Genomic DNA, 25399 nt, shown 5'->3' with positions numbered 1-25399 from the left:
CCCCCCCCAGGCGGACCTCGCCGGGCGGTGAGCTCATCGCGGGCGGGGGGTGGCGGCGTCGCCGGGCGGCCGAGCTCTGGAGCTCACGGCGCGCCCGCCCCCCGGCTCCTGGGCGATTTTACCAATTAAGGCTTTCTCGCCGGGCCGGGCGCGGGGCGGGCGCGGGGCGGGCGCGGGGCGGGCGCGGGGCGGGGGTGCGGCCAAAAGAAGGCGGGCAGCGGCGGCCCATTCGCGTGGAGGCGCGCGGCGCTCAGCGGACGCCAGCGGAACCCCGAGGCGCCGGGCGCGGGCGCAGAGGCGACCCCGGCGCCACCCCCGCAGTCGCGGGCCGCCCGCAGGGACAGCAGGTGAGGCCTCCGCGCGACACGGCCGCCGCGCAGCCTGCGGCCCGGCCCGGGGAGCCGAAGGAGGGCGGAGGGGCGCCAAGAACGCAGGCGCCGGCGCGGAACCGCGCCCAGGCCGGGCGCAGCTGGGATTCCTGAACTTGGGAGCGCGGTGCCCGGGGGCTGCCGGCCCTGCTTTACCCGCGAACGTCCATCCGCGCCCAGGGCTGTGGGAGCCCCAGGCCGCAGGGGTCCCCCAGACACAGGGTGTCGGGCCGTCTGGCGCGACGTGGGCCAAGTGGGTGCCCGTGAGCCAGCCACCGCGTTACTGTCTGGGGAAGAAGGGCCCCGAGAGCAGGACGTTGTGCGGGCTGAGCGCGAGTGGCCACCTGGGACCGTCCGCAGCCAGTGTGGCCCCTGGGGGGGGGGACAACAGCGGGTTCCCCGCTGGCACCAGCTGCGTGGGGCACCGGGGAGCTGGTTCCGGGGCTGCGGCGCTCCATGGGGGCTGGGGCAGGGGTGTGGCCAGGCGCGAAGGCAGGGGCTCCTCCTATGGGCCACATTCCCCGGCTGGGCCCCGTCCCAGGTTGGCGCGGAGCTGGATGTTCACCGCCAGTCAGGATGTGAGCGCAACATCCCCCACATGCCCTTGCCAGCCGGGTCCAGGAAAAGTAGGTGAAATCCCCTGGCAGGTCCACCTGCACGTGCTCCAGGCCACAGGGTCAAGGTGGGAGCTCAGGGAATGAGTGTCCTCACCTGCGGCACCGGGGCTGGCCCTTCCCGCCCCGCTCTCTGCTCCCCGTGCCATTGTGCGGCTTTCTCCAGCCGCCCAAGCGCCCCCGTAGGAGGGCCTGGCCTGGGGTCTGAGGGCCCCGGGGTGGGGTGGGGGGCGGGGTGTGTCTAACATCCCAGAATCTACTCCAAATAAGGGAAAATATGAAAGAGCTGGATTTTGGTTTCCAAGGACTGCCCGATCTGGGGGCTTTGGGATGGGGCGCCATCTGGTGGCGATACTATGTTTCCTGGGGCCAAACCCCCTGTACACCCACCGACAGTCTCCCCCAAATAGGGAGAGGGTGGGACGGGAAGCCAGGACACCCAGCTTCTGTGCTCCTTTCTGCTGGAGCGGACTACGGATCGGTTGCTCCGACTTAGTGTCCCTGGCTGCTGACCGTCACTGAATGAACACATGACCCAGTCGATGGCACTTAGTGGAGAGAAAACCAATTCTCCGTGTAATTCTGTCCTTGGGAACTTGCTTTCCAGTGGGGCAGGGGGACAGACCAGGACAAATATCACCTCGCCCTGCATGGGCCCTGCGTAGGGAGAGGTCCGTATGGGTTCCCGCCCCCAGTTCCCAGGCACCGTGGTGTGCTTCGTGCAGGTGTGTCTGACAGTGGTCAGCAGAGGGAAGAGTGCAGATGGGGTGGGCCTCCGACTGGAAACCCCAGTGGGGTGACAGGCAGCCCCAAAGTGAGCGTCCTGGAGGGCAGGGGAGATGCCGAGTGGGACGGCAGCCCCACCGTGGGTAACGCAGGCGTCCAGGGCTGCCTCAGACTCAGCCATATTTGGGCATGACGCGCTGGCCACCCGGGCCTCCTGGTCCTCTGCTCTTTTTTTAAGATTCTTTTCTAAATTTGTATTTATTCATGAGAGACAGAGAGACAGAGACACAGGGCGAGGGAAAAGCAGGCCCCACGCAGGGAGCCGGACGTGGGACCCGATCCCGGGTCTCCAGGATCAGGCCCTGGGCTGAAGGCCGCGCTAGACCTCCGAGCGGCCCGGGCTGCCCTCGTCCTCTGCTCTTTATCACGTGACTTACTACTACTCTGAAGTTCGGTTTAACAAGTGGGAGACAGACCTGCCTTCCTCGGCCAACGCAGAGAAGGGACCCTGCAGAGGGACGTACAGAGGACCGGGAGGAGTGAGTCCCCGCTCAGTGAGCCCCGGCAGGCTGGCTCCTGAGGAAGAGGGTGGCAGTGGCGTCCGGGCAGGCCTCGGCCGCGGCGCCTTTGCGGTCTCGGTCTCCCCGGTGTGACCACCAAAAACTTGATTTTGAGTGAATAGCTCTCCACGGCCTTGCAACCTCGCGCGCTCACCCGCGAGTACGCCGGGGCCCCCTGTGCTCGGCTCACCCCGGGGCCCACCCAGGCCCAAGCGCGCAGAGCCGGCCCAGCAGGTCGTCGGGGGCTTGAAGGCTCCCCGCCCCCCCAGGCTGCCACGGGGACGCCCTGGACAGCAGAGGAAAGCCCCGACGCCCCAGGTGGCTGGCGCGGGGGTCGGGCGCACGCTGGCCGCCGCCCGCACGCCGGGCTCGGCCCCCTGCCAGCGCCCACGGGCACGCCCAGTGCCTTGCAAGGATGCCCGCTCCTGGGGTGCCCGCGGCCTCCTGGCCCAGTGCCCCATTTCCTCCCGGGCGCAGTGGGAGGGAGGGAGGGAGGGGGGGTGGGAGGCGCTGGGGACCTGCGGGACGACGGGCGCAGGTGGAGAGCGGAGCGGGGCGGGGTGGCACCGGGGGCCGAGGCGGCTGCTGCCCGGGCCTGGGCCCCGCGGCCCCGAGGGCCCGCTCTCGGGATCGGGGTCCCTTCGCGCTGCGGCGGAGGCGCGGCCGGCCCGGGGCGGCCGGGGAGCGCGGGGTGCGGAGGGGGCAGGGGGCAGGGGGCTGCGGGGACCGTCGGAGCCCGCGTGACTCAGGGAGCGGGAACACCGCCCCTCCTCCTCAGGGGCCTCGGAGGAGGAAAGTCCCTTGTATGGCGTGCCTGCCGGAGGCCGAGTGGTCCAGCGCCAGACGCCGCTCAGCCTTTCCTTGCTGCAGCGTTTCCTGCAGGGCTGGTGCAGGGCGGCGGGGCTGGGGTGCACCCTGACCCCCTCGGGGCGCGGCGACCTCCCCAGGGCCTCGGGGTCGGGCCGCGCCGCTGGGACTGGGGGCTGAAGGGGGCATTCCGACGGGCGGGGCGGGGCGGGCGCAGCCCCAAGCCCCACCCCGCGGCCCCGCCCCGCTGTGGCTCCGCCCCCACGGAACCCGCCCCCGCCCGCATTTAAAGGGCTCGTTCTCTCCGCAGCACAATCTTCACTGTCTGCCTCGTCCCGCGCGCGCGGAGGTGCCTGCGACTTTAATTAAAGGGCCGTCCCCTCGCCGAGGCTGCAGCACCGCCCCTCAGTTCCTCGCGCCTCAAAATGAGTAGCTCCCACTCCCGGGCGGGCCAGAGCGCGGCAGGCGCGGCTCCGGGCGGCGGTGCCGACACGCGAGACGCCGAGATGCCAGCCACCGAGAAGGACCTGGCCGAGGACGCGCCGTGGAAGAAGATCCAGCAGAACACGTTCACGCGCTGGTGCAACGAGCACCTGAAGTGCGTGAGCAAGCGCATCGCCAACCTGCAGACGGACCTGAGCGATGGGCTGCGGCTCATCGCGCTGCTGGAGGTGCTCAGCCAGAAGAAGATGCACCGCAAGCACAACCAGAGGCCCACCTTCCGCCAGATGCAGCTCGAGAACGTGTCGGTGGCGCTCGAGTTCCTGGACCGGGAGAGCATCAAGCTCGTGTCCATCGGTGAGGGCGCGGGTCGCTCCTGTGGCACGGGGGAGATCGAGGTCGAGGGCGGGGGCTCCACGCGTCCTCCTCTCTCCTGGGCTGGCCCCTCCCAGCCACCCCCCCCCCCACCCCAGCCCCGCCGCTGCCCCCGGGGCCGCCGGGCTCCTGCACGCAGGCCTCGAGAACAAAGGCGCGCTGGCAGGCTGGCCGGGCGTGCAGACCGCTACGCGCCCCCGCCCGCCGCACCCCGGCTGGCCCGCGCCCAGGCTGAGCTCACATCCTCCGCAGGCCGCGCCCCCGCCACTGCACCCGCGGTGGGAGATGGCCTGCGGAAGGCGGGCACTGGCCGGGCTCTGGCCCTGCGCCCAGCACCCCATCCCTGAGGAGGGGGAGCCAGGGGCTCACCACCCCCCACCCCCTTCAGCAGTCTGGGAAGGGCCCTCTGGCCTTCCCGAGCTTCTGTAGTTCCTAAACAGGGTGCTGGAGCTTAAGGGTCCCATTGTCTAGGGCTCTTGGCTCTCTTTGGCCTTAGTTGGTGGGTCCTTCATTGGAGATGGCCCCAACCCCCAGTTTAGATCTCCCCTGGGGAAACTGGGGGCCACAGAGGACCGTGGCTAGCCAAAGGGCACTTGAGAGGAGTTGGCCAGTGAAGGGAGCTGGTTTGTCGTCCACTCCAACACCAAGTTACTGTGGAGCTTCAGCCAAACTCTTGCTTCCATGTACGACTCGCTTTTCTGCATCTAGAATGCACGAGTTGGTTGGGAGGTACTCTAGCATGCACTGGGCTCGCCGCCAACCCGGCGTCCGTGTCACCGGACTCGTGAGGCTGGCATTGACCAGACCTACTGCAGCATCCCAGGCTCTTCTCAGGATGGGGGCCACTCAGGGACAGGCACCAGGACTGGTGACTCGGGGGCAGCGTGTTACAGCGGCAGGAGGAGCGCTTTCTTTTCTTCACAATTCTCCCAGTTGTCCCTGAGGCCAAGAGCCTTACGGAGCCTGGGAGTCTAAGGGACTCGGGACTCAGGTGCCCCCAGCCACTCAGAGGGCAGGTCTCCCGGGCCCCACCTCTTTCTTTGGAATGCCAGTCGAGGCTGAGGCCCACCCCTCAGTCCCAGCCTCCGTCTAGGCAAGCTGAGTCATCTCTGAGCCTTGGGTGGGGGGGCAACCGGATGTGGGGAGGCAGGCCACACCCCAGCTGTCTGGGGGGGGTCTCCTCCTCCCTCCTCCCGTCTTCTCCTCCTCTTGTGAGCTGGCTGGAGCAGGCCTAGTTCCCAGAGCTTTGCCATATAAGGCAAAAAAATGTTGGAAAGCAGCGGTGATTAGGGGAGGGAGGGGGCGGGCTAGCCCCGGGGCTGGGGAAAGGGGGTGGGATGGGGCGGGGCCACTCCAACGGGCTGTCTCCCAACCCTGGGCCCCGGTTCTCTTCCCTCCCTCTTTTGTGAGGGGGATGAGGAGGGCTTAGGCTGGCCTCCCATGGACCAGGGGGAGGGCCCAGCCCAACCCACTAAGGCTGATGCGCTTGGCCTTGTGCGTCCCAAGTCCCCGCAGGACTCTGGCGGTGGGGTTACTGGGAAGCCCTGGCTGGTCCTGGGCCCTCGGTCTTCTCTGAACCTTCCAGTCATCCCTGGCCCGAAGCCCCTCCGCCAGCTCCACCTGCCGAGTGGGGACGGCGCGGCAGTAGTGCAGAACTTGGGAGCAAGCTCAGTCTGGGACTTGCTTTGGGTGCCTCAGCTGGTCCTCGAGGTCCTGCCTCCTGGCTTCAGAGGCTGCCTGTCACTGGTGGCCCTCTTGCTGGTGTCCATCCCCTCCCTCCCACCCTCGAGTTGACTCATCCCACAAGTATTTTCTCTTGATGTCGATGGGGGGGTGCAGGACTCCAGTGGCTCTTAGACCGCCCTCCCCTTTTCAGGGCCCCACCCTTAGGAAGCTGAGACCCACAAGTGCCTTGGGTGGGGTCCAGAGCCTGGAGGGGTTGCCGTGGCGACAGGGTGCTGGGTGCCCGCCCTAACCACTTCCCCTGTGGTGAGCTTGGCAGCCACCCGCCTGAGGCCCAGCACCCCGTTAGGTGGTGAGGAGGGCAGGCGGCGGCGGCGGCGAGCTCTGCTGAGGCAGCAGGACTCCAGGACCCCACCCATGGCTCCTGCCACCCCAGCTCCCAAGCTGGGCCCCGGGTGCCCCACCCAGGCGTGTCAGCTCGGCCCTCCTCCCCCTCCCCCTTCCCCTCCTCCTCAGGCCGGGTGAGGGGCTCTCTGCAATGTGTCCTGCCCGGCACCCCAGGTGGCACCCCATCTCTGCTGGCTCCCCTCGAGTCCAGGCCACGCAGCGCCACCGGCGGCTCCTTTGTCCTCACTGCCACCCTCCCCAGGCCCGCTCCCAGTTTAGGTCTGTGGGGGGTGGTGGGGGAACTGAGGAAGTGGGGGTGGGGCTCACATCCTCCACCCAAAGGGTCCTTGCCCAACGCCTCCACTTCCCCTGCCTCCACTTCCCCTGCCAGGCCCTTGGCCCACCCGCCCACCCACCCTGAGGCAACAGCTTGCTTTCCCAACCGCCCCACTGGGCAGCCTTCCTCTTCTTTGGCCTTGGCCCCGGCCCCCGCTAGGGTCAGCTCAGGGGGCCCGTGTCGAGGCCTGCTGTGCCGCGCTGTCCTGACCGCTCCCCTGGGGACCCCAGGACACGGGCAGCCCCAGAGCCCTTCCAGCAGCACCCCTCCTCCGACTGTACGGTGGGGATCTGTCCCTCCCCGCGGTCCCTTTCATCTCCTTTACTCCCAAGGAGCCTAGCAGAGAGGTGACCGGCGTGCCACCCTCGGGGGGCCCCGCCCCCTCCCTAGGGCCCCGAGTCGCCTGGAGTGGCCACGCGGCCTGTGCGCACACAGCGACGCCCACGGCGGCCCCCTGCCCGCTCAGGCCTCGCTCTCCTCACAGACAGCAAGGCCATCGTGGATGGGAACCTGAAGCTGATCTTGGGCCTCATCTGGACTCTGATCCTGCACTACTCCATCTCCATGCCCATGTGGGATGAGGAGGAGGATGAGGAAGCCAAGAAGCAGACGCCCAAGCAGCGCCTCCTGGGCTGGATTCAGAACAAGCCTGCCGCAGCTCCCCATCACCAACTTCAGCCGGGACTGGCAGAGCGGCCGGGCCCTGGGTGCCCTCGTAGACAGCTGTGCCCCAGGTGAGCGGGGAAGGAGAGGGGCGTGGGGGCGGCCTGCAAGGGGGCCCGCGGACGTCTCCCCCTCCAACCCACAGCCTTCCTTGCGCCGCAGGCCTGTGTCCTGACTGGGACTCCTGGGACGCCAGCAAGCCCGTGAACAACGCGAGGGAAGCCATGCAGCAGGCTGATGACTGGCTGGGCATCCCTCAGGTACCCCTGCCCGGCTGCGTGGGGCCATCCAGGGCTTGCGGTCCCCGTGGGGAGCTGTGTCACATCCCGGGACCTGAGGCCTGGCGTTCAAGTGGCCTCTATCTGGCATCTGTGATAGGTGATCACGCCCGAGGAAATCGTGGATCCCAATGTGGACGAGCACTCCGTCATGACCTACCTGTCCCAGTTCCCCAAGGCCAAGCTGAAGCCAGGGGCTCCCCTGCGGCCCAAACTCAACCCGAAGAAAGCCCGAGCCTACGGGCCAGGTGAGGAGGGCGGGCTGGGGATGCCCTGCGTGCCAGCCGCGTCTCCTCGGGGCTCGGAGGTCTTGGGAACCCTTTGGTTCCGTAGGGGCTGGGTTGTCAGGTGCCCCCTCGCAGTCCAACGAATGGGTCGAGGCTGCACACACCTGGCCACCCGGCCAGAAGTTCCCCGAGTCAGCGCAAGGTGGAGCGTGGTCAGGGAGGGAGCGGCCGGCTGCGTTACCGTCAGCAGAGACAAAACCCCGCCAGGGTGTCGCGCAGGAGCTAGGGCCCAGGCATGCCCGAGCGAGGGTTCCAGAAAAAAGGCAGCAGGGCGCTGGGCCGGGGCTCACTGGGAATCCGTGGACCCGGCTCAGAGCACCCCTGAAGGGATGATGGCAGCGAAGGACGCTGGACCTGAAGCGGAGGGGCCCTGGGGTGGGGTGGCAGTGCTCGGAGCCGGCTCACAGCTCCCGGGCCCTGTCCGGCAGGCATCGAGCCCACGGGCAACATGGTGAAGAAGCGGGCGGAGTTCACGGTGGAGACCCGAAGCGCAGGCCAGGGAGAGGTGCTGGTGTACGTGGAGGACCCCGCCGGCCACCAGGAGGAGGTAGGGCCACCGAGCGGCGGGCGGGCGGGCGGGTGCGGCAGCGCCTCCCTTCAGAGCGGGGCTCACGCGCTCCTTCCCGCCGCAGGCGAAGGTGACAGCCAACAACGACAAGAACCGTACCTTCTCCGTCTGGTACGTCCCCGAGGTGACCGGGACTCACAAGGTGAGCCCTCAGCCCGCGGGGAGGCTGGCGGCGGGGGCAGTGGCCGGAAGGCCCTGACCCTGCCCTCACAGCCCGCCCCTCCCGGGGACAGGTCACCGTGCTCTTTGCCGGCCAGCATATCGCCAAGAGCCCCTTCGAGGTGTATGTGGACAAGTCCAGGGTGATGCGAGCAAGGTGACTGCCCAGGGCCCTGGCCTGGAGCCCAGCGGCAACATCGCCAACAAGACCACCTACTTCGAGATCTTCACGGCAGGTGAGGAGGCTGTTGCTGAGGGCAGAGCAGCGGGGGTCCAGGGACCATCTAGGAGCTGAGCCGGTCCCTTGTGGCAGGAGCTGGCACGGGTGAGGTGGAGGTCGTGATCCAGGACCCTACGGGGCAGAAGGGCACCGTGGAGCCTCAGCTGGAAGCCCGGGGCGACAGCACGTACCGCTGCAGCTACCAGCCCACCATGGAGGGCGTCCACACGGTGCACGTCACCTTCGCTGGCGTGCCCATCCCTCGCAGCCCCTACACTGTCACTGTTGGCCAAGGTAGGCCGGTCCCAGCCGCCCCCACGTGGGGCGCTGTAGACTGGGCCTCCCTCAGGAGGGGGCGCAGCTAGGGCGAGACTCCCCCCAGCCCCTGCCCTGGCACCCTGGGCCTCTATGCTTCCACTGTCCGGGCGCTCTTTCCTCCCCTGCTGGGGCCCTTCCTCCTCCTCCTCCTCTCGCCCTCCTCCGTCTCTCTCCTCCACGCTTTCACCTTCAGAAGATCTCGCTCCAGCTGTTAGAAACCTGCTGCTCTCTGCTCTGCCCACAGGGTCAACGGTACTTGGATCTGTCTTCCTCTGGGAGGGGGCGGGCGGGCGGGCGGTGGGCGGGGGGCCGGCCCCCCCGGGTCCCGGGGGCACGGTTCTTTCTTGCATGTCCTTCACCATCCTGTGGGACCCCCAGGTTCGGACGGCCCAGCCGTGGGAGGGGAGGGCGGGGTCCCCCGGTGCCGGCTCCCGGTGGCTTAGCTGGGCCTCTCCCCACAGCCTGTAACCCGGGGGCCTGCCGCGCCGTTGGCCGGGGCCTCCAGCCCAAGGGCGTGCGGGTGAAGGAGACCGCGGACTTCAAGGTGTACACGAAGGGCGCCGGCAGTGGGGACCTCAAGGTCACCGTGAAGGGCCCCAGTAAGTCGGGCTGCAGCTGGGATGGCCGCTGGTGGCCTCGGGGCTGCGGCTGGGCAGGCCTGACGCCCTCCCTTGTGTCGGGCAGAGGGCGAGGAGCGCGTGAAGCAGAAGGACCTGGGGGACGGCGTCTACGGCTTCGAGTATTACCCCATGGTCCCCGGCACGTACACCGTCACCATCACGTGGGGCGGCCAGAACATCGGGCGCAGGTGAGGCCGTGGCGGAGCCCTCGGCCAGGTGGCACCCCCCCCCCCACCGGGCCCTCACGGCCCCTGCTGTCTCTCCGCAGCCCCTTCGAGGTGAAGGTGGGCACCGAGTGTGGCAATCAGAAGGTACGGGCCTGGGGCCCCGGGCTGGAGGGCGGCGTCGTGGGCAAGTCCGCCGACTTCGTGGTGGAGGCCATCGGGGACGACGTGGGCACCTTGGGTGAGCTGGGGGCTGGGGTGGGGGGGCGGGGGGGCCACCGCGCGGGGCCGGGCGCTCACGGGACTCGCTGCTGTCGCCAGGCTTCTCTGTGGAGGGCCCGTCGCAGGCCAAGATCGAATGTGATGACAAGGGTGACGGCTCCTGCGATGTGCGCTACTGGCCCCAGGAGGCCGGCGAGTACGCGGTGCACGTGCTGTGCAACAGCGAGGACATCCGCCTCAGCCCCTTCATGGCCGACATCCGCGAGGCGCCCCAGGACTTCCACCCGGACAGGGTACGGGGCCCCTGCTGCACCCGCTTGGGGACCTGGGCACTCGGGGTCCCCGCGGGGGGCGGGGGACCACCCTTGATGTCCTGAGACCTGGGTGGCCTGTCCTCAGGTGAAGGCGCGCGGGCCTGGGCTGGAGAAGACAGGTGTGGCTGTCAATAAGCCGGCGGAGTTCACGGTGGACGCCAAGCACGGCGGGAAGGCCGCCCTCCGGGTGCAAGTGCAGGTGGGGCGGCGGGGACGCGGGGCGGGGACATGGGGCGCGGGGCGGGCGGGGACCGGGGCACTGACCCCCGGCTGCTCCTTCCCGCCCGTGCTCCAGGACAACGAGGGATGCCCCGTGGACGCAACGGTCAAGGACAACGGCAACGGCACGTACAGCTGCTCGTACGTGCCCAGGAAGCCCGTGAAGCACACGGCCATGGTGTCCTGGGGCGGCGTCAGCATTCCCAACAGCCCCTTCCGGGTGAGCCGGGCGCCCCGTCGCCCACCTGCCTCGGGTGCCTGCTTCGGGTCTCATCCGGGTCGGTTACAGAGAACCCCGGCACCGCCCGGGTCCCCCACTTCTAGTGTTCTGGGTGCCTTGGCGTCCGCTCGCTGCGCGCGTTTGGACGTTTCCATCATCCGCAAAGAAACCCGTCCCCCCTCCACCCCCCTCCACCCCCCTCCACCCCCCTCCACCCCCTTACCCTGAGCAACCGCTGCTCTGCGTCCCGGCCGCTGCCTATTCCCGACGTTTGCTCGGGACGCATTCGTACGGTGTGTGGCCTTTTGTACGCGGTTGCTCCTGCTCGTTATCCCCCCCGTAGCGTGAATCAGCACTTCCCGCCCGTTCAGGCCTCGATGAGTCTTCTGTTGTGGGCACGGACCACGTGGACTTTTTTTTTTTTTTTTTTTTTTTGCCTTTCGGCTGTTCGGAGTAATGCCACTGTGAACGTTTGAGGACAAGTGTTTGTGGGGATGAGTGACCTCCTCCCTCCCGACACATCGTCCCCTCCGGGTGGAACTGCCCTGCGAGGTGGCCACCCAGATGTTTAATCATTTGAAGAACCACTAAACCCCTTCCCGAGGTGGTGGTACCATTTGGTGTGCCTGTCGCCCGCCACTGGGTGAAAAAGCCCTGGCTCTCCAGGCTGGTCATGCCCTTGCCCTTGCCCCCCGTGCCCTGCAGGTGAACGTGGGAGCCGGGAGCCACCCGAACAAGGTCAAGGTATACGGGCCTGGAGTAGCCAAGACGGGGCTCAAGGCTCACGAGCCAACCTACTTCACTGTGGACTGCACTGAGGCCGGCCAGGGTGAGGCCCCGCCCTGGGCAGGTGGGCAGGTGCGCAAGGGGCGGGGTGGCCCGATGCGATCCCAGCCTCTGCTCCCACCTCCACAGGTGATGTCAGCATCGGCATCAAGTGTGCTCCTGGCGTGGTGGGCCCCACTGAGGCCGACATTGACTTTGACATCATCCGGAACGACAATGACACCTTCACGGTGAAGTATACGCCCCGTGGAGCTGGTAGCTATACCATCATGGTCCTCTTTGCTGACCAGGTGGGTGCCGCTGCCCCCAGCCCCTAACGGTGCTCAGTGTGGGGGTGCTGCTCTCCCCCTGAGCCCTACTCCTCCCACTGCCTGCAGGCCACACCCACCAGCCCCATCCGGGTCAAGGTGGAGCCCTCCCACGATGCCAGCAAGGTGAAGGCCGAGGGCCCTGGCCTCAGTCGCACTGGTGAGGAGGAGCAGCACCCTGTGGGGCGGTCGGGGGGCCACAAGGAGGCTTGGGGCAAGGTGCCCCTACATGGCCATTGTGCTTCCTCAGGCGTTGAGCTTGGAAAACCCACCCACTTCACGATCAATGCCAAAGCGGCCGGCAAAGGCAAGCCGGACGTCCAGTTCTCAGGGCTGGCCAAGGGGGACGCGGTGCGTGATGTGGACATCATTGACCACCACGACAACACCTACACGGTCAAGTACACTCCTGTGCAGCAGGTAACCTTGACCTCCCAGCAGCGCACTCCTCAATGACACCTCCCTCCCGAGCGCGTGGGCTTCCTGGAGCGGCGGGCTGGGCGGGCTGCTCCAGACAGCTCCCCCCCCACTCTCGAGTCCCAGCTGGGAGAGAGCTAGCACGGAAGGCTGGGGGTGGGGCAGGGGGCAGAGCCCGTGGTTTGCCCTCCTCCGTGCCCGAGTGGGGAGGGCACAGGCCAGGGCGACCAGGATGCTGACTCCAGACTCTGCCTTTCTGCACCCTTTCCAGGGTCCAGTGGGCATCAATGTCACTTATGGAGGTGATCCCATCCCCAAGAGCCCCTTCTCAGTGGGGGTGTCTCCGAGCCTAGACCTCAGCAAGATCAAGGTGTCTGGCCTGGGAGAGAGTAAGTAGCCGGGGCCCCGTCATGGTCACTGAGGATGCCCCAGGGGCTGCCTCGGCCGGTTGCCATATTTCTCTCCCTCGTTTCGTCATCTCAACAGAGGTGGATGTCGGCAAAGATCAGGAGTTCACAGTCAAATCGAAGGGTGCCGGTGGCCAAGGCAAAGTGGCGTCCAAGATCACGGGCCCCTCAGGCACAGCCGTGCCCTGCAAGGTGGAGCCAGGCCTGGGGGCTGACAACAGCGTGGTGCGCTTCGTGCCCCGAGAGGAGGGGCCCTATGAGGTCGAGGTGACTTACGATGGCGTGCCTGTGCCCGGCAGCCCCTTTCCTGTGGAAGCGCTGCCTCCCACCAAGCCTAGCAAGGTAAGGGGCATGGGAGGGCCCACCTCCTCTTGCCCAGGCTCGCCCTCCCCCTTTCTCAGCTTTGTCCTATGGCCGGAGGCCCTGCCCGGGGCCCCTAGCCAGTGGGGGGAGGGTAGCCAGAAGAAGAGAAAGGTCAGGTTGGGGGTCTGGGGTCAAGGGGCAGGGAGGTGATCTGGGTTTGGCGCCTGACCAGTCCCTCTTCCCTCAGGTGAAGGCGTTCGGGCCAGGGCTGCAGGGGGGCAGCGCAGGCTCCCCTGCCCGCTTCACTATCGACACCAAGGGGGCCGGCATGGGCGGCCTGGGCCTGACGGTGGAGGGCCCCTGCGAGGCCCAGCTCGAGTGCCTGGACAACGGGGACGGCACGTGCTCCGTGTCCTACGTGCCCACCGAACCCGGGGACTACAACATCAACATCCTCTTTGCTGACACCCACATCCCCGGCTCCCCATTCAAGGCCCACGTGGTTCCTTGCTTCGATGCCTCGAAGGTCAAGTGCTCGGGCCCCGGCCTGGAGCGGGCCACGGCGGGGGAGGCCGGCCAGTTCCACGTAGACTGCTCCAGCGCGGGCAGCGCGGAGCTGACCATCGAAATCCGCTCCGAGGCGGGGCTGCCGGCCGAGGTGCACATCCAGGACCACGGTGACGGCACACACACCATCACCTACATCCCGCTCTGCCCCGGGGCCTATACGGTCACCATCAAGTACGGCGGCCAGCCCGTGCCCAACTTCCCCAGCAAGCTGCAGGTGGAGCCTGCCGTAGACACCTCGGGCGTCCAGTGCTACGGGCCTGGGATCGAGGGCCAAGGTGAGGCCCTGCCGTGGGACGTGGGGGTGGGCGGAGGCCAGCGCCCCGAGGGTCCCCTGGAGCCCCACGCCTCCTCCTCACGCCCGCCCCTGCAGGTGTCTTCCGAGAGGCTACCACCGAGTTCAGCGTGGACGCCCGGGCCCTGACGCAGACCGGAGGGCCGCACGTCAAGGCGCGTGTGGCCAACCCCTCGGGTAACCTGACGGAGACGTACGTGCAGGACTGTGGCGACGGCACGTACAAAGTGGAGTACACGCCATATGAGGAGGGTACGTGCCGGGGCTCCCGGGGGACGGGGCCGCAGACACAGGGTGGCCTCGCCGCCCCCTGACCCGGCCTGCCCTCCTCCAGGGCTCCACTCTGTGGACGTGACCTATGATGGCAGCCCTGTGCCCAGCAGCCCCTTCCAAGTGCCTGTGACCGAGGGCTGCGACCCTTCCCGAGTGCGGGTCCACGGGCCAGGTATCCAGAGCGGCACCACCAACAAGCCCAACAAGTTCACCGTGGAGACGAGGTGAGCCCGCGCCTGGGCGGCCAGGGGCTGTGGGGCCGTGACGGTGGGCTTCGGAGCCCCCCGAGATAACGGATGACTGTTTGGAGCAGGGGTGCCGGCACCGGGGGCCTGGGCCTGGCTGTCGAGGGCCCCTCCGAGGCCAAGATGTCCTGCATGGATAACAAGGACGGCAGCTGTTCGGTGGAATACATCCCCTATGAGGCCGGTACCTACAGCCTTAACGTCACCTACGGTGGCCACCAAGTACCAGGTGAGGGGGCCTCGTAGCCCGGCCTGGGCCGCGACTGGTGGCCGGCCCTCGGCTCTCACACGCACATGGCCGTCCTCTTTCTTCCCTCTGCAGGCAGTCCTTTCAAGGTCCCAGTGCATGATGTGACGGATGCGTCCAAGGTCAAGTGCTCTGGGCCTGGCCTGAGTCCTGGCATGGTCCGTGCCAACCTCCCTCAGTCCTTCCAGGTAGACACGAGCAAGGCTGGTGTGGCCCCTCTGCAGGTGAAAGTGCAGGGGCCCAAAGGTGAGTGCTCGCCTGCCTGGGAGTGGGCGGGCAGGAGGGCACGGTCTTCTTGGATGATGTCCAGCACTCAGAGGCTGGGGCAGGCACTCAGGCAGTTCATGGAGGGGCCTCAGGCCACAGGGAAGCCAGTGGCCCAGGACAGAGGACCGCCAGGACATAGAACAGACACACTTGGTCCCTGAGCAGATGTGGCAGGAGGGGAGGGCGGGCCAGGCTCCAAGGTGGCACCCAGATTAGTGTCTGGTGTCACAGGGGCTCAGGACCATACCTAGAGAGGGGCAGGTGAGGACCAAGCAAGGTCTAGGCCTGAGGTGCGGACAGGAGGGCAAGCCAAGCCTTGGGGGGCACTGGGACCCCAGGCAACTGGCTGAGTGTCTCTCTGGGACTGGGACCAGGCTTGGTGGAGCCCGTGGACGTCGTGGACAACGCTGACGGCACCCAGACCGTCAACTACGTGCCCAGCCGGGAGGGGCCCTATAGCATCTCCGTGCTGTACGGGGAGGAAGAGGTGCCCCGCAGGTAGGAGGCCGGGCCTGCCGCCAGCGGGAAGGTGCTGCGCTGAGCACCCGGAGGCCTCCTGACCGTTCACGTAACCCTCCCCCCCCCGGCCCACAGCCCCTTCAAGGTCAAGGTGCTGCCTACACACGATGCCAGCAAGGTGAAGGCCAGCGGCCCCGGGCTCAACACCACCGGTGTGCCCGCCAGCCTGCCCGTGGAGTTCACCATCGACGCAAAGGACGCGGGAGAGGGCCTGCTGGCCGTGCAGATCACGGTGAGCTGACCGCCTGGCGAATCGCAGCCCCAGGCGCACGGGAGGCGAGGGACAGAGGAGCCTAGGCCCGAGCGGCGCGGTAGAGGGGGCAGCAGCCCAGGTCCGCGGCCTCCCTCGGGAGCCGTGCCAGCGAGGCCGGATCCCTTGCCTCGAGGCCGCCGGTGACGGGCGCGGGCCCCCCCCTGCCATGCACACACTGGCTCAGTGCGGACTTTGAGCACACAGCCAGAGCCCTTGCTGCCTCAGCTTGTCCACCTGGAACATTCTCGTGGGGTGGGTAGGAGGACCCCGAGATCTTCCAGGGGGCTCTTCCGAGTGCTGGAGCAGGCCCTGGGGCGGAAGGATGGGGGCCAGGAGGTGGTCGTGGCGCTAAAGCAGGCCGGGCACCCGGCTCCCCGGCCCTGGCCGTTGTCACGCAGCGGCGCATCGGGCATTCGGGACCCCCCTCTGGATCCCGGCCGGCTGTGGCAAAGTAAAGGTTGGCGCCGGGCGCAGGCAGCTGTTTGGAGCCACAGCGGTTGAGTGATTGGAGGCGGCCCCGGGTGCTGGCTCCTCCGAGAGGGTCTGAGGCCCTCCTGGGCCTGGCTTGGCCCCGGGCCGACCGCCTGCGCTATGCTCTGCCGCACAGGACCCCGAGGGCAAGCCCAAGAAGACGCACATCCAAGACAACCACGATGGCACGTACACGGTGGCCTACGTGCCAGACGTGACGGGCCGCTACACCATCCTAATCAAGTATGGTGGCGACGAGATCCCCTTCTCCCCCTATCGCGTCCGGGCTGTGCCCACCGGCGACGCCAGCAAGTGCACGGTCACAGGTGAGCCGGCCTGCCTGCGGCCGCGGCGCTCAGCACGGGGCTTGGGTGTGCCTGTGTGCAAGGGCTCGCTGCTTGGGGCGGCGTGTGGGAGTGGGGGCCGCCCCCCTGAGTGACTCACCTGACCTTTCTCCTTGCTCTCTGCCCTCTCACCTCAGTGTCAATCGGAGGTCACGGGCTAGGTAAGCTGCTTGCTGGGGCCACTCCCAATGCCCCTCCTGCCCAGAGGGCAGCTTCCTTTTTCCTCTTCCGTGCCGATTCCCAGGACAGTTCCAGCTGCAGCTCTTGGCAGGGATAGAGGGGGAGCTGGAGGGTTAGCGCCCGGGGAGGCCTCCAGAGCAGAGCGTGAGTGCTCCGGCCCTCCCTCTCTCTGGGCCTCCGTTTCCCCACCTGAGACGTCGGGTTGCAGCTGAGAGCTTTGGGGTGAGGTGCATCCTGAGACGCACCCCACTGAGGGGCTCTGGGGTCTGGGGATCTTGGCACCCTGGGGAAGTCCCAGGGGTGGGCAGCAGCAGGCCCTGCCTTCTCACTTCCTCCTTCCGTGGCAAGGGCTCCTGCGCGGGCTGAGGGGACGAGGGGTCTCCCGTTACCAGTGGGAGTCCCGGGCCCTGGCCAGATCCGCAGACCTCCATCCCCACGTCCCAGGGGCCTGTGTGTCCCAGGCCGGGGGAGGAACAGACTGCATGAGTGGGTGGGGCGGGCTGGTAGTGCAATAGCACCAGCGTCGACTGCTTGGGCGGGTAGCATGGCAGGGCCCAGCCCAGCCTCAGAGCCCCAAAGTGCACTCGGCGGCCTGCCCGCCCTCCCTGCCTCCTTCCCTCCCCCCGCCCCCTTCCCCAGCAGTGACGTTATTCAGATAGGACCCAACCAGGCATGGAGGTTCTCCTGCCTGGGCATGGGAGGGCAGCTCTCGCCCCAGCCAGGCACCCCAGGGACCCCGGTAAGAGGCGACAGTTACGTGGGAGCCTCTGGAGGCTGCAGGCCTGGAGCTTGGGTGGGGGAGCCAGGACAAGGTTTAGAGGGTGGCTAGAGTCTCTGGGCAAGGGCCCAATGGCTTGGCAGCGTAGGCGCCAGGGTCTGAGATGACAGGCACGTGTGCCCAGGGCGGGGGCCAGGGCCTCGGGACCAGGGGAACAGCGCCAAGACGTGGTCGAAGGAGTGGTCTCTGTTGACCTGGCCGCCGTGCGCAGAACGGAGGCAGAGAGCCCGACAGGAGACCCCACTTTTGGATCAGACCTAGTGGTGGCTTGGGCCAGCTTGGCAGCCATGCGGCTTAAGCGGGGAGCCAACTCGAGAAGGGTAGTTAGGATGGAGCAGCCAAGACCTGCCCAGGGACTTGGGCGGGGAAAGCGAGCAGTTGGAGGTGACCGAGGTCAGGGTGCCAGCCGCTAACTGGACGGGGGTCCAGATCACGAGCCGCGGAGAGCAGGCCGGGGGGAGGTGACGCCTCCCGGGGCGGGCCGGGTGGCAGGGGCCAGGTCTAGAGCGTCAGGGAGCCGTGGAAGGCCAGCGCGGAGCCGGGCGCGGCAGCAGCCCTCGGCCAGTGGGGGAGCTCAGCGGCAGGCCGGCCAGGGGGACCCCTTAAACAGCCCTTGAGTGGGCTGGGTGCTCCTAGCTGCTTCCCCGCGGGGCCGGGCTGCAGGAAGCACTCTCACTGCCAGGCCTCGCAGCCCACAGCCCCCCAGGCCTCCACGGCTAGGCTCAAACCATAACGTCACTGTCCCCCCCCTTTCCTCGGGCACTCTGGGGCCCTAGAGGCTGCTCAGCTGCTCTGCCCTTGCACCCTAGCGGCGGTGGCTGTGGCTTGGGCCCCCTGTCCCTCTCTCCCCTGGGTGCTGCCACTGCCTGCTGCGCTGTGCTGCTTGGGTGCTAACCCCGCTACCCCCCTGCTTCCCCGCTCCCAGCCCCCTGCCTGTGCCGGGCCGCGCCGGCCACCCCTCAGCACGAGCCCCCGGTTGAGCGAGTGTTCTCAGTTGTCAGGAAACTCCAGTTGCACCTTCAGGCCTGGGCGGGGGGCAAGTGTCACACTCGCACCCCACGCTGCAGCAGGACTCTCTGCCTCACCGCATCTGCACGTGGCGCTGCCAGGGCCAGGCTGCAGGGGCGGAGGTGCTGTGGACCCAGCCAGGGGGCCCGTGTTGGCCCACGGCGCCGGCTGAGGCCATGGGGGCCAGGGAGGTGGCAGCGGACAAGTCGTGTCCTGGCAGCAGCGGTGGCCTCGTGGGCCTCCAGGCCCTTCCTTGGTCCCAGACACCCGTGTGCCACCCATCCGGCCTTTCCCACGGAGGGCTCTCCCCAAGACAGGACTCCCTGGCTTGAGGCGGCTCGGGGAACCTTTCCTGCCTTCTGAGAAACCCCTCACCGTCCCGGCTTGGGGGGCGGGGGGGAGGCCTGGCTGCGCTTGGTGGTGGCGATCGAGGCCCGGGCGGGCGGCAGGCGCATGGCAGCAGCTCCGGTGCCGAGCTCACACGCCGGCCCCCCCTCTGGGGACCCGCCCCGCCCCACCAGGTGCTGGCATTGGCCCCACCATCCAGATCGGGGAGGAGACGGTGATCACCGTCGACACGAAGGCGGCGGGCAAGGGCAAGGTGACCTGCACGGTGTGCACACCCGACGGCTCCGAGGTGGACGTGGACGTGGTGGAGAACGAGGACGGCACCTTTGACATCTTCTACACGGCCCCCCAGCCGGGCAAATACGTCATCTGCGTGCGCTTTGGCGGCGAGCACGTGCCCAACAGCCCTTTCCAAGTGACGGTCAGGAGGGGCCAGGCTCGAGGGGCCGGGGTGGAGCCTGCCCTGTCCCCACCTTCCAGACACTAGACTCTCCGACCCCTTTTGTGTTGCTCCGCAGGCTCTAGCTGGGGACCAGCCCGCAGCGCAGCCCCCGCTTCGGCCTCAGCAGCTGGCCCCACCTTACACCTATGCCCAGGGTGGCCAGCAGACCTGGGTACGGCCTCACCTGCCTCATTTGGGCTCTCCTAGCCCTGGGGGACACTTGGGGACAGGCCAGTGGGGTGTCCTGTGAGGCCCCATCCTGCCACGTGTGAGGAGGGACCCCCAGATGCTTCCCCTGGGATTTCCGCCCCTCCTATGGCCCCTCACTCAGGCCCTCTGGTCTCCACCGCAGGCCCCGGAGAGACCCCTAATGGGTGTCAATGGGTTGGATGTGACCAGCCTGAGGCCCTTCGACCTTGTCATCCCCTTCACCATCAAGAAAGGCGAGATCACGGGTGAGTGGGGGCAGGAAAGAGCTCGAGAGCCACAGAGGCCAGGGTTTGCCAGAGGGTGCTCTGACCCTGGCCCCGCTGCCCCGCAGGGGAGGTGAGGATGCCCTCGGGCAAGGTGGCGCAGCCAGCCATCACCGACAACAAGGACGGCACTGTGACCGTTCGCTATGCACCCAGTGAAGCCGGCCTGCACGAGATGGACATCCGCTATGACAACATGCACATTCCAGGTGCGCCTCGATAGCACGCTGTCGCCGCCTCCAAGGGACCTGGGTTGGTGGGGAACCCGGGAAGGGGACACAAGACCCCGTGCACATGGCCCCTTGTCCTGCCTTAGGGAGCCCCCTGCAGTTCTACGTGGATTATGTCAACTGCGGCCACGTCACTGCGTACGGGCCTGGCCTCACGCACGGAGTGGTAAACAAGCCTGCCGTCTTCACCGTTAACACCAAGGATGCAGGAGAGGGTGAGCGGCGCCTCGAACCTTAGCTGGGCTGTGTGCCGCGGGGCCCCCGCCCGCATCCAGTGGCGAGCCGGGCGCAGGGGAGACGCTTCCCGAGTGGGGCTCCCCATGCTGCCCCTCTGGCCTCTCGGCCTGCCCACGGGGGCTCTTCCCTCCTCGGTGCGGCGGTCCTGGGCATGGTTTCCATCCTCACCGGTGACTCTCTCTAGGGGGCTTGTCCCTGGCCATCGAGGGCCCCTCCAAGGCAGAAATCAGCTGTACCGACAACCAAGATGGGACATGCAGCGTCTCCTACCTGCCCGTGCTGCCCGGGGATTACAGCATCCTGGTCAAGTACAACGAGCAGCACATCCCAGGCAGCCCCTTCACCGCCAGGGTCACAGGTGGGTGGCATTGGGAGCAGTGACAAAAGCAGGTAGGTGGCAGGGTGGCCACGGTCCCCCTCCGCACCTGGGCATACAGCAATCGTCCCCCGGCAGGTGACGACTCCATGCGCATGTCCCACCTGAAGGTGGGCTCCGCTGCCGACATCCCCATCAATATCTCCGAGACGGACCTCAGCCTGCTGACGGCCACTGTCGTGCCCCCCTCGGGCCGGGAGGAGCCCTGTCTGCTGAAGCGCCTGCGCAACGGCCACGTGGGTAAGAGGCTGGGGGCCAGGGCCTTCTGGAAAGGAGGGAGGCTGTGGGGGGGTGGGCAGGCCTTTCCTCCGCTGACCGCCCCGGCCTGTGCCCAGGGATCTCGTTCGTGCCCAAGGAGACAGGGGAGCACCTGGTGCACGTGAAGAAGAACGGCCAGCACGTGGCCAGCAGCCCCATCCCTGTGGTGATCAGCCAGTCGGAGATCGGGGATGCCAGCCGCGTGCGGGTCTCCGGCCAGGGCCTCCACGAAGGCCACACGTTTGAGCCTGCGGAGTTTATCATCGACACCCGTGACGCAGGTAGGTGGGGGGGGCCGACCAGCTGGGGCCAGAGCCCTGTGCTCGGGGCCCCGGCTCAGCGGCGTCCCTTCCGCAGGCTATGGCGGGCTTAGCCTGTCCATTGAGGGCCCCAGCAAGGTGGACATCAACACAGAGGACCTAGAGGATGGCACCTGCAGGGTCACCTACTGCCCCACGGAGCCCGGAAACTACATCATCAACATCAAGTTCGCCGACCAGCACGTGCCCGGTGAGTGGGGTACCCACACGCGGCCCCTCGGATGGAGCCACCCTCTGTGCCGCACCCCGGACCCCGCCGCGGAAACGTGACCCATACGACGCGCGGGCTGTGCTCTGTCCCCGCAGGCAGCCCCTTCTCCGTGAAGGTAACGGGAGAGGGCCGGGTGAAGGAGAGCATCACGCGCCGGCGACGGGCCCCGTCGGTAGCCAACGTTGGCAGTCACTGTGACCTCAGCCTGAAGATCCCCGGTAGGCACTGTGGGGAGCCGGGGGGGGCCTCGGGGGGCCCCGGGGCCCAGGCCTCCTGCTCACCAGGCTGTCCCCACCTGCAGAAATTAGCATCCAGGACATGACAGCCCAGGTAACCAGCCCATCGGGCAAGACCCACGAGGCCGAGATCGTAGAAGGGGAGAACCATACCTACTGCATCCGCTTCGTGCCTGCTGAGATGGGCATGCACACGGTCAGCGTCAAGTACAAGGGCCAGCACGTGCCCGGGAGCCCCTTCCAGTTCACCGTGGGGCCCCTGGGGGAAGGGGGAGCACACAAAGTCCGCGCTGGAGGCCCCGGCCTGGAGCGGGCTGAAGCTGGAGTGCCAGGTACGCTTGCTTCCCGCCAGGGTTTTGCTCCGCAGGGCTGGGGCGGCGCGGGGCAGCTGAGGAAGGAGCCAGCAGCCGTGCTGACGTCAGGAGAGCAGCCTTCCATGAGCACGCCCTGCTTTCCCACAGCTGAATTTAGCATCTGGACCAGGGAAGCTGGCGCTGGGGGCCTGGCCATTGCTGTCGAGGGCCCCAGCAAGGCTGAGATCTCCTTCGAGGACCGCAAGGACGGGTCCTGTGGTGTGGCTTATGTGGTCCAGGAGCCAGGTACGGAGAGCCTGGCTGGGGTCGCGGGGAGCGGCGCCTGGGTGTGGGTGCTGGCCTGGGTCTACACCGACAGCTCCACCTGGCTCCCACCCTCCACCCTGAGGGCCCAGGGCCACCCAGGCTGTTTGTGGGAAGTGGGAGGCGTCCGCGCTGACCGACGGGGCCCTCCAAGCACGTCCTCTGTGCTCTCTCCCTGCGCAGGTGACTACGAGGTCTCAGTCAAGTTCAACGAGGAGCACATCCCCGACAGCCCCTTCGTAGTGCCTGTGGCTTCTCCGTCTGGCGATGCCCGCCGCCTTACTGTTTCTAGTCTTCAGGTGAGGCACCGAGAGAAACCGCCCGCCTGGGGCCCCTGGGCCCGGCCAGACCAGAGCCGCCGCACAGAGCAGGCCTTGGCCCTGTGTCAAGTGACCCGCCCAGCCCAGCTCGGGGCGCCGGGCCTCTGCTCTGGCCGGGTGCAGCCCACGCTTGGGGTTGGCAGGAACCACCCCTGCCCGCTGTGTGGAGTTTTTCTCGTGTCTCAGGTCTAAAGGCTTTGAACAGAAGCCTGTGCCCGTTGTGCACCGGGGCTGAGGTTTAAAGAGGGACAGCCTGCCAGGGCTGAGGGCTGCCCTCCGTCCCTGCTGCCTGGGTGTGTGAGTGCCGAGTGTGGATCTGGGGGCGGGGGCGTGTGCGTGTAGCTTGCTGGCCCCCAAGAATCCGTGGCTCTCCCTCTTTAAACCAAATTGGACGCCAGATGGGTAAGTGTAACCCCAGGGGCCTTCCTGCTGCTGGGGCCCTGCTCTCCCATGCCCCTGCCACCGTGTCTAACCACGTCTGCTGTGCTTCCAGGAGTCAGGGCTAAAGGTCAACCAGCCAGCCTCTTTTGCAGTCAGCCTGAACGGGGCCAAGGGGGCGATCGATGCTAAGGTGCACAGCCCCTCGGGAGCCCTGGAGGAGTGCTATGTCACAGAGATCGACCAAGGTGAGGCCCTGTCCCTGCCCGGGCCACCCACCCATCTTCCCTGGCCCTGCTGGGAGCAGCAGGCCTGCCCAGCTGGCTGGAAGCCGCCTGAGAGTACAAAAGGAAGGTACAGATTCTGCAAGCAGGGCCCAAACTGGGGCTCCCTCAGCCAGGCGACCCCTCCCCGACTCCCAACCCAAGCCCTTGGGGGAGGCGGCTGGCTCAGAAGCCACAGGCACTAGGAAGGAGGCCTTCCGTAGGCAGTGCGATGCAGGCTCCTGGGGGAGACCCCCGAAGTCCAGCCACAGGCTGGCCCCTCCTCAGCCAGGGCCTGGCCCTTGCAGGACGGGACCGAGGCAGCCTGGAGGTGAGCGGAGCTGGTTCAGCCAACTTCACTAGTCTCACGGCTAGTCCCGCCCCTTCACAGCCCCGAGACCTTCCCGTAGCCCCTGCGCCCCTGGTGACACGCAGGGGCTGTGGCGATCGTGGTAATCTGTAGGGACGCAGGGAGGCAGGTGCTCGGCTCGTAGGTTTGCAGGCCCCATGAGCGCCAACGGGGGGCTGCTCGGCCATCCACGGCTGCAGCCGTCAGGCTTCGGGGAGTGGGTGCTGCGGGGAGCGGGTACCCCGTGCGGTCCCTGGAAGAAGGGGCGTGAGCCACACACACCTGCTGGACCGGCGGGCGAGGAGGCCTCCTCCCGGATGCCACGTGCTCGGTCCTGGAGAGCGGGGACCTCAGGCCCACAGCACGGCCCTCTGTCCCTCAGATAAGTATGCCGTACGCTTCATCCCGCGGGAGAACGGGGTCTACCTAATTGATGTCAAGTTCAATGGCACCCACATTCCTGGAAGCCCCTTCAAGATCCGAGTTGGGGAGCCTGGGCACGGAGGGGACCCAGGCCTGGTGTCTGCCTATGGAGCCGGCCTAGAAGGTGGTGTCACAGGTAGGTCGGTGGGCGCAATTTCCAGTGTGTCTCAGGGACGACAGGGGGGCGCGTGGAGGAGGTGACAGAGCTTCGCCGGGGGGCAGGGAATGGGAGTCGGGGGATGGGGCAATGGGCCAGGCTGGCCCTTCCTGACCTCCCACGCCCCCAGGGAGCCCAGCTGAGTTTATCGTGAACACGAGCAACGCGGGAGCTGGTGCCCTGTCGGTGACCATCGATGGGCCCTCCAAGGTGAAGATGGATTGCCAGGAGTGCCCCGAGGGCTACCGTGTCACCTACACTCCCATGGCACCTGGCAGCTACCTCATCTCCATCAAGTATGGTGGCCCCTACCACATCGGGGGCAGCCCCTTCAAGGCCAAAGTCACAGGTGAGCTTGGCACCAGTCTGCTGGTGCCCAACCCAATGCCTGGCCCTCTGGCCACATTGTAGTGCCCTACCCTGCCCTGCCCTGCCCTACCTGCAGGTCCCCGTCTCGTCAGCAACCACAGCCTCCATGAGACATCATCGGTGTTTGTGGACTCCCTGACCAAGACTGCCAGCGCCCCCCAGCACGGGGCCCTGGCAGGTTCCACTGATGCCAGCAAGGTGCTGGCCAAGGGCCTGGGGCTGAGCAAGGCCTATGTGGGCCAAAAGAGCAGCTTCACGGTGGACTGCAGCAAAGCAGGTGGGTGCCCCGCCCCCGCCCTTCCAGAAAGACGAGGCCAGAGATAGGATGGGATGACCAGTGCCCGGGGACGGGGGGAGGGTTACGCCGGGTAGGAGGGCCTTTGGAGACATGTGTGGCACTTCTAAAGCGGCTTCCCATCTGCCCCCACCCCCCGCCATCGTCTCTACCCTTCAGGAAAGTGGCTTGGGAGGAGCTAGAGTTTCCTGCGCTGGCCTGGGGAGCAGGGGAGCTGGCAACTCTTCAGGATGGGCGGTGTCACCCCTCAACAGATGTGGGTGGCAGGGGGAGGCCACCAGGGCGGAAAGAAAAGGGCTCAGCATGTGCTCGGCTGAAGGGAGGAGGGCTTGGGGCGTGCCACTGAGGCCCCTTCCCCCCCAGGCAACAACATGCTGCTGGTAGGGGTGCACGGCCCCCGGACGCCCTGCGAGGAGATCCTGGTGAAGCACGTGGGCAACCGGCTCTACAACGTGTCTTACCTACTCAAGGACAAGGGAGAGTACACGCTGGTGGTCAAGTGGGGTGACGAGCACATCCCGGGCAGCCCCTACCGTGTCCTGGTCCCCTGATCTCTGGGCCTGTGCCAGCTGCCAGCTCCCAGGACGAGACGTGCCCCCACACCCATCCCCCCAACCTGAGCAGCCCCCCTGGTCTCCTCAGCCCTGGAGCCCCGGCCAGCCCTGGCCGCCCCATCACCGCAGCCACCCCAGCCCTGCGTTGCACTCACCTGCCTCCACTTAGGCAAAGGAGAGAGGCGGGCAGAGGTAGCCTTTGGTGGCTCTGCCTATCTTCTTCGGTTCTGGGGGGGGGGGTGAGGGATGGGGGTAGTACGCACGACCACCCGCTAGTTCTCTTCCCCAGCCAAGAAGAATAAACGTTCTGCTTCCATTCTCCTGA

The 25399-nt window shown here is 67.3% G+C and overlaps 1 protein-coding gene across 1 annotated transcript; it reads left to right on the top strand.

Moving 5' to 3' along the window:
• The first annotated feature begins 193 nt into the window (after window positions 1-193).
• On the top strand, window positions 194-25399 carry FLNA (filamin A). The gene is given in 50 exon segments (XM_077888053.1): window positions 194-347; window positions 3386-3873; window positions 6783-6946; window positions 6948-7032; window positions 7124-7221; window positions 7340-7487; window positions 7955-8073; window positions 8159-8236; window positions 8328-8388; window positions 8391-8489; window positions 8567-8767; window positions 9253-9390; window positions 9476-9599; window positions 9680-9816; window positions 9897-10090; window positions 10197-10310; window positions 10407-10550; window positions 11256-11379; window positions 11466-11626; window positions 11714-11804; window positions 11895-12064; window positions 12333-12450; window positions 12548-12810; window positions 13019-13616; window positions 13712-13885; window positions 13968-14130; window positions 14220-14380; window positions 14474-14644; window positions 15040-15163; window positions 15260-15416; window positions 16045-16234; window positions 16390-16413; window positions 18740-18987; window positions 19085-19180; window positions 19361-19463; window positions 19550-19690; window positions 19798-19926; window positions 20133-20306; window positions 20403-20564; window positions 20660-20863; window positions 20940-21092; window positions 21209-21331; window positions 21415-21681; window positions 21811-21948; window positions 22150-22265; window positions 22780-22912; window positions 23659-23835; window positions 23987-24205; window positions 24302-24502; window positions 24884-25399. Coding segments are annotated over 49 exon segments (7938 nt in total). The 5' UTR covers window positions 194-347; window positions 3386-3500; the 3' UTR covers window positions 25072-25399.

This window comes from Canis aureus, chromosome X (genome assembly GCF_053574225.1).
Source record: "Canis aureus isolate CA01 chromosome X, VMU_Caureus_v.1.0, whole genome shotgun sequence".
In the NCBI taxonomy this organism is placed as follows: domain Eukaryota; kingdom Metazoa; phylum Chordata; class Mammalia; order Carnivora; family Canidae; genus Canis; species Canis aureus.
The sequence above is the reverse complement of the archived record's forward strand: the minus strand, read 5'-3'. Positions and strand labels throughout refer to the sequence as shown.